This window comes from Otolemur garnettii, unplaced genomic scaffold, assembly GCF_000181295.1.
Source record: "Otolemur garnettii isolate 467f Iridium unplaced genomic scaffold, OtoGar3 scaffold00013, whole genome shotgun sequence".
In the NCBI taxonomy this organism is placed as follows: domain Eukaryota; kingdom Metazoa; phylum Chordata; class Mammalia; order Primates; family Galagidae; genus Otolemur; species Otolemur garnettii.
In genome coordinates, this window is record NW_003852408.1 from 29,361,905 (window position 1) to 29,375,208 (window position 13,304).

The window sequence follows — 13,304 nt, forward strand, 5'->3', positions numbered from 1 at the left end:
AATCTCTAAGTGAATACAAGGGAGAGAATAACGGTGCTATGTTCCTACCTCTATGACAGTGGTTCCAACCTTCCTAATGCCGTGACCTTTTAATACAGTTCTTGTGGGTTGCGACCCACAGGCTGAGAACCACTGCTGAGAATCATTGAGAACTGCTATGAGACAGTATTATTTCATAAAATTTTTCATATTTTATATTTCATTTAGAAATAGTAATTGATCTTGTGATTTTTTTTTTTTTAGAGACAGAGTCTTACTTTGTCACCTTTGGTAGAGTGCTGTGGCGTCACAGCTCACAGCAACCTCCAGCTCTTGGGCTTAGGCAATTCTCTTGCCTCAGCCTCCCGAGTAGCTGGGACTACAGGTGCCCACTAAAATGCCCAGCTATTTTTTTGTTGCAGTTTTGGCAGGGGCTGGGTTTGAACCCATCACCCTCAGTATATGGGGCTGGGGCCCTACTCACTGAGCCACACTGATTTTTTTTCTTAATTGTTGGGGAATCATTGAGGATGCAAAGAACCAGGTTACAATGCTTGCATTTGTTAGGTAACATCTCTCTTATAATTGTGTCCCGCCCCCAAGAGCTGTGTCACACACTGAGACCCTCCCTTCCCCTCCTTCCCTCTCTCTGCTCCACCATTTCCCCACCCCCCACCATGTACTAGGCCAGCAGTTCTCAACCTATGGGTCGCGACCCACAGGAACTGTATTAAAGGGCTGCGGCATTAGGAAGGTTGAGAACCACTGTACTAGGTCATCAATTGTCTCATACCAGAATTGAGTACATAGGATCCTTGCTTCTCCATTCTTGTGATGCTTTACTAAGAAGAATGTGTTTCAACTCCATCCAGGTTAATGGGGAGTGATGATGTGTTACTTCCCAATACTATAACTTATTATGCAGACTATACTTTGTGCTTTTGGAACATGTATAAGCATCATTTATTAAGCCACTCTTAGTTGAGCACCTGCGATGTGCTGGGCACTGTGCCAGGCACAAGATCTATAATGCTGAAAGGAAAAAAGGCATTTTTTTCAGAATGTATATTCAAACAAACTCAATTTAATCAATCACTTATCATTTATGTCCTATGTGCAAGACACTCTGTAAAGTTTGTGAAAACTATTAAGACAGTTCCTGCTTTCATGGAGCTCTCCAGGAGCACAAACAAGGCAAACACCCTACCGGTACAAAAGCAGAGTGGATGTGCCACAGCAGAGAGTTCTGGGTAGTAGGAAGAAAATGCCAGGCTGGTTCATTGCAGGGGCACTGATTTTTTAGTCCTGAGCGGGCAAATGGACCCTGAAGCATGACAGCCACAGGGAATAGTGTTAAGCAAAGGGACAGAGGCAGAACCATGGTGTCACTCTGCTCTAATGGTAGCAGAAGATATGTGAAGGGCAGCAGTGGGCAACGAACTTCCAAGTTGGGTTTGAGCTTGTACAGGATTTGAGTGTCAAGATAGGTAGTTTTAAAAGTTATATTCCTTTATTCTCTTACATGCCCTTCAGTTAAAGGTAAAAATAATTAACATTTATGAGCACTTACCGATTGCCTGAGCTTTTCATGATTTATCTCAATTCTATTCGATGTGGTAGGCACTATTACCATCCTCATTTACAGGAAGAGAACAGAGGCTTAGAGATAACCTACTTTGTCCAGCATTCAAAAGCCTACACTTTTTGTCAGGCACAGCAGGGGGTGCCTGTAGTCCCAGCTACTTGGCAGGTGGAGGTAGGAGGATCACTTAGGTACAGTGAGCTGTGATCACACCTATGAACAGCCGCTGAATGGTAGCCTGGGGGAGATAGCAAGACCTCGACTCTAAAAAAAATTTAGAGGACTATGCTTTTTCATTTTGAACCATTTTGTTACATAACCTCCCAAATCATGCATTTTCATTTAATATAGTAGTCCTTTCTATCTTGCCAAATGAGCAATAGTTGTAAGAGCAACATTATTGTCAGATGGTCTGAGTTCTCTTGACAAGAAGTTGTACATAGGGAATTTTGTTTTGAATCTGGACACAGTTGAAAAGTTCTATCTTTCCATTTCTATGTTCTTTTATAGAAGATGACATGAAGATTGATGAGAAATGTGTGGAAGCAGGTAACATTTCCTCTTGGTTGATTTACCACCAGAAGAAATATGAAGCACCTCAGCTATAGATGATCAGAACCAGAGTCGGCCAACGGGGGGCCCTGGGCATTTCCTCTGGAAGAAATGTGTAAAATGACCCTCCCACCTCCATCCTTTTTCTATGTTTCTGACACTTGGAAGAAGTGGTGAGAATGCCGCTAGCCTCCCACTGACCTACTAGAAAATGTTCTGGAAAACACTATCTTGGCAATGATGTCAGGAACACTTACTAATGCTCAGCATATCAGATGATGGAACATCTGGAATCCCCAGTGCTTCTCATGGACTATCATAAAATATTGAAATACCAATTTTTTTTTTTTTTTGAGACAGAGCTGTCACCCTGGGTAGAGTGCTATGGCATCACAGCTCACAGCAACCTCAAACTCTTGGGCTTAAGTGATTTTCTTGTTCAGCCTCCTGAGTAGCTGGGAATAAAGGTGGCTGCCACAACGCCCAGCTATTTGTTGTTGTTGTTGCAGTTGTCATTGTTTAGCAGGCCTGGGCCAGGTTCAAACCCTCCAGCCTTGGTGTATGTGGCCAGAGCCCTACCCACTGAGCTATGGGTACCTCCAGAATACGAATTTTTTTATAAAGTAAAATAATTTGTTATTAAGTTTGATGCCATCTTCTGGTGGGTTCTAGTATAGATAGTAGTAAATTCCAATTTTTTGAGAACTATATGAAAGCTTTTTACCTTTTTATACTTCCTTTTCTTTTGTAAATTAGGAAAAAATTTTCAAATTAATTGACAGAGCTAAATCAGGGCTAATCTGATTTTTAGAAATGAAAGAACAATATGAAATTTTAAAATAATGGGTATTTCAAAGACTAACATATATCTCCTGTAACAACTGCAGAGTAACATTGATGCTACTTTACCAATAGCATATGTTTATTTGTCTGAACTTGCAGTGACATTCATTTCCTTTCTACAATTTGAATTATAATCTTATTAGGTAATATATTCACATAGTTGAAAAATTTAAAGCCACAAAAGGCTATTTAGTAAGAAGTTCCTTTCTTTTTTTTTTTTTGAGACAGAGCCTCAAGCTGTCCCCCTGGGTAGAGTGCCGTGGCATTACAGCTCACAGCAACCTCCAACTCCTGGGCTCAAGCGAGTCTCCTGCCTCAGCCTCCCCAGTAGCTGGGACTACAGGCGCCCACCACAGTGCCCGGCCATTTTTTTTGGTTGCAGCCATTGTTGTTTGGCGGGCCCGGGGTGGGGATTCGAACCCGCCACCTTAGGTTGAGCTATAGGCGCTGAGCCAAGAAGTTCCTTTCTTACCTCGTTCTCCTACTCAGTTTTCTTTCCTGAGGGAAGAAAAGTTATCAGTTTATTTGGTATCCCTCCAGACAGGTTCTGTGCATATAAAAGCAATCTTTATGTATTTCTCCTCTCTTCCTCCTCATCCCCACCTTTCCCTTCATATACCCTTTGATGGTACGTCATACACACTTCTGTTCCTGCCCTTTTAACTTGCCTTATACATCGTGTGGATGATTCTGTACAGACAGAACCTCCTCTTCTTTATTATGAAGAGCTTATTGGTTTTTGCACACTTCATGCAGTTGACTATTTGCAGACATTTATGTCTGATTTTTTCTATTATAAGCAGTGCTACAGTGAATAGCTTTATAAAAATTTCCTTTCACACCTGTGTGGATACACCTTAGATGCAGCATTGCCTGATCCAAGGGTGCACATTTTGGAAATGCTCAAATTGCCTCCCATAAAAATTCTGGTTTCTTAATCCTTAATCTCTTTGTAAAGTCCTAACAGTAATTGTTTTAACTAATGAGGAAGTTTATTTATTTCATATGTTTCTCAGCTGCCTGAACACACCTGCTCCCTCAGCCCTTTCTGTGCTTGGTCTCTTTGCCCCACTGCCCTTGCTGTGGACCCCCAGCCCCACTCACCTATGTCTGCAGGCTCTTCAGCAGCAAAACTGTGCCATATGCAACAGACTATATGCGTTTCCCATAACATTCCCCTTCCCTCTGAGCCTCTTTTTAAATTTCATCTTATTTATTTTCTTCTCTTATTTTATTTACTTATTTTAAGCTCCAGCTGTACCCCCAATTGTCATTATAGTACAACATACAATACCATGTGTCTCCATCAAGACTTACATTATGTCATAGGAACACCAATGACTTGGCCTTGATTTAGGAAAAAAATTTTAAAGGTGGTGGGTGGGCAGAAGCATAGGCCAGGGAATTAGATGATTAAAATATAGACTCAGCATAGATAATAATGTAATGACATTCTTGGTTTTTGCCTCCATGGAAAATGATAGATGAAGAAATATTTGAATCTGGTAAGTAAAAAATGAATATTTGGTACCATTTTTTAAATATATATTGCACATTTCAGTACAATTTGAACACATATTTAGAGTTATGATACAATAATTATTTAAATACATCAATAGTAAAAAAAAATTAAAATTGAAAAGTAACTACGTAGATGATAGATACGTTACTTTGCTTCATGCTGGTAGCCATTTTACTATCTCTATATATCCACAACATCATGTTGTCAATGTCAAACATGCATGATAAAATTTATTTTAAAACAACACAGCAACAGTACTATTAAGAGATACTGTAACTAGTGCTTTTCATAGGGCCAGTACTGTTCCTGAGGCAGCATTTCTGGGACTTGGTGGGGGGCATTTTGGTTGTCACATTGATGGGAGCAGTACTGGCTTTTAACTGGTAGGAATCAGGACTGGTAGCTGTTCTATGGTGCATGAGACTGTCCTACACAATGAAGAATTGTCTCTAGACCCAAGTACTTTCTGCATGTCCTGCTGGACAAAACTCATTACACATATAAATGAGTAGTTCTTTAATATACAGCAAATTTCCATAAGATAAAAATTAAAAAGCTCAGTGGTTTAGAAGACAGTCATGGAGAGAGTCATTCAAACAGAACAGACATTGCTTTGCAATTATTGAATAATTTATTCTACACATTCTGTCCCATTTTTAAAATTTTGGGTTAATAGTAGAGTACATAGGATTGGGACACATTATTTGCATTTGTAAAGTCAGGTGCGAACTTACATCCACCATGTTGATAGTAAATAAACTGCTAAGTGTGGAATCTATACTGAATTAATTATCTTTTTCCTGGCTGGGTGTGGTGGCTCACACCTGTAATCCTAGCACTCTTGGAGGCCTGAGAAGGAGGATTGCTTGAGCTCAGGAGTTTGAGACCAGCCTGAACAAGAGTGATCCCATCTCTACTAACAATAGAAGGCACCTGTAGTCCCAGCTATTTGGAAGGCTGGGGCAGGAGGATTGCTTGAACCCCCTGTTTGAGTTTACTGTGAGCTGGGCAGACACCATGGCACTCTAGCCTGAGCAACACAGTGAGACTTCATCTCAAAAAAATTTTTTTCTTTTTCTTTAATACATTATTTGTTATTGATGACACATGGGAAGTATCAAATGTCTATCCCTCAAAATAATGTTGACATCATTAGCAACAATTCCCACCGAGTATTTTTTTAAAACTGCCAACCTACTGAGGCATATTAACATTATTCACCTGATTCCAAGTATCTTTCCTCTTTTTCTCCATTTCATTGGTTTCTAATTGCTTTGTCAGATTATCCCTACCTCAATTAAGGCAACTTTCATCTTTCTCTTACTGTGTACAAGGAAATCTGATTTGCTATTACTTTTTAATTCTAGTCACTAGTTCTTTTCCTCTTCTGTTTTTCGATACCTCATATAAAGAATATTTTCTGACCATCTCAGTTTCCTTAAATCTCTGCTTCTTCATTATCAGTAGGTATAATAAGTACCTAGCAGTTTTTTATGTCTTCTAGAGATGCCATACCTGAGGATTTATATTTCAACAGACATAATTTTATTTTATTTTATTACTATTTTTTTTTTTTTAGAGACAGAATCTCACTTTGTTGCCCTCGGTAGAGTGCCGAGTCACAGCTCACAGCAACCTCCAGCTATTGGGCTTAGGTGATTCTCTTGCCTCAGCCTCCCAAGTAGCTGGGACTACAGGCGCCTGCCACAACACCTGGCTAGACATACATAATTTTAAAATACGTTACTCTTTATTTTTCCTCTTTATTACAATTAGAGCACTGCATTGATTTTTAAAATTATGTGTACAGTAGATTACACCATCTATAAATTTCTTAAGAGTAGAGAGACTATTACAAATATTAGTTGTAAAACAACATAGCATTGAAACATGACTTAGGTGCTACTCACCTCAATTACATACTTAACATTTATGTTGTTTTATTTTTTTTCTTTATTTTTGTTTTTGCTTGAGACAGAGTCTCACTTTGTCACTCTGGATAGAGTGCCATGGTATCATAGGTCACAGCTATCTCAAACTACTGGGCTCAAGAGATCCTCTTGCCGCAGCCTCCTGAGTAGCTAGGATGATAGGTGCCCGCCACTACACCTGGCTAGTTTTTTTCTATTTTAGTAGAGATAGGGTCTTGCTCTAGCTCTGGCTGGTCTCAAACTTCTGAATTCAGGCAATCCACCCACCTTAGCCTCCCAGAGTGTTAGAATTACAGGCATGAATATTGCCCTTGGCCTATCTAGTTTCTAAACTTTCTATTTTTTCATTACATGGTTGGCCTGTTTGGGATAATTTAATTATACTTGCTCAATGTTTGGGATGGGTTTAGTTTTTAATTCACAGATTATCCTCATCCTTCTTTGCTCTATTCATCTCATCAGTTTGCTGGAAAACACTCCAGCTATGGAATGGGGGAGTGCTAAGGCTGTGGTTGAGACCCAGGGGTATTTGCAGGGTCTGTGATAGGAGAGGCCATGTGGTGGGGTGGGCAAGACTTGAGCAAGATTACCCAAGTGCAACAATAATTGAGTCCATTTCTCTCTAGCTGGATCCTCTGGCACTCAACCTCTCTGCCTTTCAGGTAGAGAATAGTAATACAGAAGTAAAGGCCTTAGAATGGTCACACAGTAAGGGCTACACAAGCATTAGCTGGAGTTACCTTGAAATCCTGTTCTTTGGGGGCAGCAGCAGCTGGTTCTCTAAGACTAGCACTCAGGGGGGAGTGTGCAGCTGTTCTTACCTGCTATAAAGCACTCCTCTCAGCTGAAAGAGAACTCTCAAGTATGTTCCGAATCCAGCTCTAGGAGCTCAATTAAGAAACATCGCCCAGAAGGCTTATCTTCTAAACAGACAACCCTTGACATTCATTCATGATGCTTCATTCTCTTACTTAGACCACTTAGTGGGCAGTTAAGGTTCTTTAGTTCTGGTCTATACTCTGAATGAAGCATAATGTGGCTTCCTTGGATTTCTCCAGGAGGTAACAGTGTAGTTTATTTCATTAGGAATGACATTTTTAAAAAAGTACCCAGAGAATACGGCTGTTCCAAAATATCCAGAAACCTAAGAAAATAGTCTACTTCGTATTTGGTTTTCCCATCTTCAAGGGGACAGCTGGAGATGGAAGTGTGTGCATTAGACCCAGAAAGGGAAAGGAATGGGTCACTAAGGCCCAAGCTTCTGCTGCAGCGTCTACCCCAGTGTCATTTCTACCATGTCATCCTCTTTCCAGAGTTGCAGCAACACGTCCTCCAGAACATGTTTATAATTTTTCTCTTTCAAGCCCCATTTTGTGTCAACCAAGTAGAGTCTTCCTGGACAAAAAACCTTCAGGGAGAGTTTTTCTGATTTGTTTTGTTTTTTGAAAACAGAGTCTCACTCTGTCACCCTGGGTAGAGTGCTGTGGCATCAGCTTAACTCACAGCGACCTCACATTCTGAGTTCAAGTGATCCTCCTGCCTCAGCCTTCCCAGTAGCTGGGACTACAGGTGCCTGCCATGACTCCTGGCTAATTTTTCTATTTTTAGTAGAGACAAGGTCTCTCTCTTGCTCAGACTGGTCTCAAACTCCTGAATCCCCATGATCCTCCTGCCTCTGCCTCTGAGAGTGCCATGATTACAGGTGTGAGCCACTGTGCCCAGCCAGGAAGGCAACTTGCAGAAAAAATTATTGTGCCAGAGCAACAGAGGCAGGTCAAATCAGTTTCCAAGTTCCCGATGGTGAGCTATTCATTTTCCTTGCCAAACTTTACCTAAGTTACAGCTATTGCTGATGGTAACAGAATTGCCTCGCTTATGTCATTTGCCTTGATTTGATGGCTAACTTGATCTTCTCAAAGACTTACCTTTTTCATGTCTGTTTTTGCATTTACCCAAATATCCAGAGGAACTTTCAGAAGGTAATTTTTTGTTTTTATTTCCTGGATATGCCAAATCAAGCTAAGTTTAAAATCTTTCAGTGCCCCAAGATGAACATTTGATAGGGTAACTTCTGAGGTGGAGATATATTTTATGAGTGAAATCAATGATTACATAGTCAATTTCATAAAAAACAATTTAAATGAGCAATTAATCCTTCTGACTCTATCTCTGCCATTTCCTTTTTAAATTACTGACATATCTTAGTTAGAAAACGTACTTCCATACCAGAAAATGGAATTGATAATAGTGTGATTTTTTGGTATTTCTTGGAAAAGTTTAAGAAAAAAAAGGTGCATGCCAGTTCACTTTATGAACAAATGCTACTTACATATTGTTTCAATGATCGGAACAGACTTGTATAAATAATGAGGAACTTAAGTAAAAACAAATTTGAAAATGACAATGTTTATATCAATTTTTCTGGGGCCTCCAACAGGAGCAGACATAGGAATTGGAACTGCTAGTTCCAGATGCTTCAGAGCTAGCCGGCTCCCTGTGTTTCTCAGGTCCCTGGCTAATCAGAAACAACTGGTAGCTGTAGAGCAAATACTAATTTTAATAGAATGAACCATTTAAAAGGGGAAAAAAAATAAAAACCCATATCTAGCTAAGAGATGAATATAGGACCTGCAGAAACATGATCTCTACCAGTTAAAGACAAAAATCAGTTTTCTAGACAGACTACATTCCGTGTAATGCTAAAATTCTGTAAAGTGTCTCTCTATAGTTTGTTGTATGTGAATAATAGGATAGAAAGTGCTTAGAACATTCTTCAATAAGCCACTCAAGGATAAATTCAACTGTGCCATCACCTACTGAAGCACTGTCACTTGGAAATTTGAAGATGATTTCATGCATTTATTCTAAGTAAACTGCTCCTTGCCCTCACATATTCTGTTCTCTGTGTTCCAGACAAGGACGAATTTGTTGGCTATGGTCAGAAGTTCTTTATTGGTAGGTGATGATTAATAAGACGCAGGTCTTTCTCACTTGCTAAGTTATCTTTGTACCAGTCTGATGCTCTTCTGAAAGCTTCCTTTGCTGATGAACATTTTCCAATGCATTCCTTGTCCTCGTCTGCCTCTGCCCATTTTGGAGGTCAACATTCTGATCTGTTGATCATTCATTGTTATTCATATAATTTCCACTGGGTATCTCTTAATTACTCATCAAGCACAATTTTTTTGTTTTTTTCCAGACTGTTCCATAACCTTGTTGTCTTACTCTAAAGAGACCAGTTCTCTGTCTACCTAAGCTCACTATTTATGGCCACATTTCTATAATCTGACACCTGGTCAGAGCTTTCTGAAGGACCAGGCACCACTCATGTAAAACCACTCTAGGCTGCCTGTTTCAGGGAGGCAGGGAGAACAGAAGAGCTGCAGGGGCTGCAAACTAGAAGGTTGGATCCCAAGCCTGGATGCACTTTGGAATCACTGGGGCTATTTTTCTGCATTGCTTCCAGAATCATTCAGCTCAAAAGCCATTGGGTAGGGCTGAGCAGGGTAGGCAGCTGCATGTGGGTGGGGACTGAGGATTGTGGGATGGGACATCAGAGTCTGAGTAGGCTGAAAGGGGCATCTGTGTAGGGGACGATGGTGGCCTGTGCAGGTTGTCAGAGCCAGAGTAAAGTAAGGAGGGCGGCTGCCATTTCTTGGTATCTGATAGCTCACAGACTCATTTAGCATGGGCTCTAACACCCTGCCAGGCTGCCAGCACTGTCTGGCCCTCTTCCTGTCCAGGTGCTCTTAATTAATATAATAGTTGAATGTTTTGAGGACAAAAGCCAGGGCTTTCACTGTTAGAGAAAGTGGTTACAAATATGGAAAGGGGAAGACTCAAATGAACCATGTAATGTTGGATTGGCATTGGGGGTATTGGTGGGAACTCAGGGTTTTCAATATATATAGATGCAATATATTAATAGATGTGTGAGCATGCATTTATACATACACATGCAGTTCTAGCTCTGCCTATTGAGAGGACCTGGCAACACTTCTGAAAATACCAGAAAGCCCTATGATTGGAAAGACAGATTAAGCAGGAGTCTAAAGCTTCAGAATCATGATTAAGATGGTCTAACTGATCACAGTCCTAAGCAACCCCTTAATCTGTCTATGTCTTAGCGTATCCATCTCAAAAATGTGAATAATGAGCCTAATCTACATCCAGACTACTGCAGTAGATTCCTAACTGCTCCCCCCTCAGACTACACTTACTCCCCTTACCCTTTACATCCTCTTCACAGCAATCAGAGGAGTCCTTCAGAAACAAGAATGAAATTATGCCTCCCTCCCATCCCCCTCCAGGCCAGGTTTCTCCTCCGTGGAAGGCCTCCATAATCCACCACTTTGCAGAGGCCCGCATGGTGGGGCTCCAGCTGCCTCTCCAACCCCACGTCCTATCACACCCCCTACTGATCACTGCCTTACAGATTTTCCTCAGACATTCCCAGCACAGTCCATTTCTCTGCACCTTTGCATTGCCCTTCCCTCAGCCTGGCTTGCTCTTCCCAGCAGAGGCATCCTTAGCTGGTTCCACTGTTTCATTCAGAAGTCTGTTCAATGCCTACTATTTGCAGAGACAGTCTACTCACACAGCCTGCCTGAAAAAGTGCCCAGATCACTCTCTAGCCACTCACTCTTCCTCTAAGCACTTTTTTTTTTGTTTATTTTTTCTTCTATGCGAAATGTAAATTTCATGAGGAAGTGGTCTTGGATGAGTTGCCCGCTCTGTCTCCAGTACAATGCCTGGCATGTAGTGGGTACAGGATACACCTTAGAGATAACCCTGGGGAATTTTGTTATTTTCCCTTCATATGGTTTCTTATCTTCTAATTCCAGAGAGATACAATTATTTTATTTATTTATTTTTAGAGACAGTCTCACTTTGTCACCCTCTGTAGGGTGCGGTGCTGTCACAGCTCACAGCAACCTCCAGCTGTTGGGCTTAGGTGATTAGCTTGCCTCAGCCTCCCAAGTAGCTGGGATTACAGGCGGCCACCACAACGCCCAGCTATTTTTTGTTGCAGTGTGGCCGGGGCCGGGTTTGAACCCGCCACCCTCAGTATATGGGGTTGGCGCCTTACTCATTGAGCCACAGGCGCTGCCCTAGATACGATTATTTTAATAAACACTTAGGATCATGGTTGCTACATGTTTTGTAAATTGAAAGCAAGAAGGAATCTCTCCTGCCCTAGATCTTACATTTTGTGCGTGTCCCCTTTCCAGCTGGTTTCCGTCGCAGCATGCGCCTTTGTCGCAGGAAGTCTCACCTCGGCCAGCAGCGGGCCAGCGTGTGCTGCACCGGCAGCTGCTACAGTGCGGTGGGTGCCCCTTACGAGGAGGTGGTGCGGTACCAGCGACGCCCTGCAGACAAGCATCGCCTCATAGTGCTCATGGGTGCGTCCCAGCACTGTTCCTCTCTATCCTTGGCAAATTCTTCTAGATTCAATTGCTTTGGATTGGAAGTAGTGGGAAATGTAGAACTCTTTCATGGACCGTCATATAAATATGTTTTTTTTTTTTTTAAAAATCCCATTTATGTGTAAGTAAAACTTGACTGTATGAAACTTTTTTTTGTCTATAATCGAATGTGGTATGCCATACTGTGGGAACTTACATAATTTGTATTATGATGAGGATATAACTGAGGCTCTTTTTTTCCCGTTTAGAATTCTTTCTGTAAACATAGATGAATTCCCTTAGACTGGATCATTAGTCTGTATCACGAAAATAAATCCTTAAATTCCATTTCCCTGGGAAATAGATGACCATCTCTTTTTGCCGTTTTTGGCAGGGGCTGGGTTTTGAACCCACCACCTCCGGCATATGGGGCCGGTGCCCTACTCCTCTGAGCCACAGGTGCCGCCCCATGACCATCTCTTTTTGAAAAGTGACTAAAATCTTCTGGACTGTACCTTTGATGCTAAAAATCAGGACAAATACAGTATTGGGATCACCTGCTTTTGTGACCAAGACCCCTCAAAGCTGGTGCTCTCTGCAGCAATATCACCTTATATCTTACTGCCATCTTGTCTGTGTGTTCAGCTATGAGCAGGACAACCATGCCTTACTGCTGGCACCTACTACATCATTTGCAGAACCCAGTGGAAAGTGAAAATACATGGCCTCTTGTTCAAAAATTGTTAAGGATTTCAAGGTGCAATAGGAGAGTTGGTGTCCATTTAAGCACAGGTCCTGTGTAAATGCACAGGGACTATGCCGATGATGTCAGCCCCTCCTGGGGAAACGGGGGTGCTGATTAAATCACCTATCAGAAATGTGCCCCTAAATTCTGGTTGTCAAGGCTGATTTCTGGTCATGATATCAAAGATCCTTCATTTGAAGAAAGAAGGCGGATCTCTCAGATTATCTAAAATGAGACCAGCCGATCCTCATGGCACCCAACATTAGACGAAGTTTGCTGGGGTGACAGGTTCCTACAATTCCTTACCTTATTTCTGAATGTTGAAGCAATGTGGGTTGCTCAATGGGTCATGAGTAAGATTCCCAAGAGTTTTCTAGGGTTGCTCCAATTCATGAGAAAGGAAGTTATATTATTTTCCTAAAATCATTTGCTCCCAAGTTTCTTCCATAGAGAAATTGAGATAATGAGTTCGTCACATGATTAGATTTATCCACATCTAATGATTTCTGTATGTGACTTTTTGTTTAGGACCTTCTGGTGTTGGAGTCAATGAACTGAGAAGACAACTTATTGAATTTAATCCCAGCCGTTTTCAAAGTGCTGTGCCACGTATGTTTTATTTTCCTTTCATAGCGGTTCATATTTTGGCAAAACTTTCTTTGCCTCTTCAAATGTACTGATCTCACTTAATATGTCATATCAGCTTTGATGTAAAAATAGAAGACACAGGGATAGTCATTAAGTA

The 13,304-nt window shown here is 41.2% G+C and overlaps 1 protein-coding gene across 1 annotated transcript in view; it reads left to right on the plus strand.

Moving 5' to 3' along the window:
* The window catches only part of MPP4 (membrane palmitoylated protein 4), a 46,032-nt gene that overhangs the window by 26,318 nt on the left and 6,410 nt on the right, over positions 1-13,304 (plus strand). The window contains exons 11-16 of the mRNA XM_003785125.2: positions 2,072-2,110; positions 4,441-4,461; positions 8,374-8,388; positions 9,323-9,364; positions 11,641-11,811; positions 13,088-13,168. Of these exons, the coding sequence (XP_003785173.1) occupies positions 2,072-2,110; positions 4,441-4,461; positions 8,374-8,388; positions 9,323-9,364; positions 11,641-11,811; positions 13,088-13,168 (369 nt within the window). The remainder of the gene's footprint in view (positions 1-2,071; positions 2,111-4,440; positions 4,462-8,373; positions 8,389-9,322; positions 9,365-11,640; positions 11,812-13,087; positions 13,169-13,304) is intronic.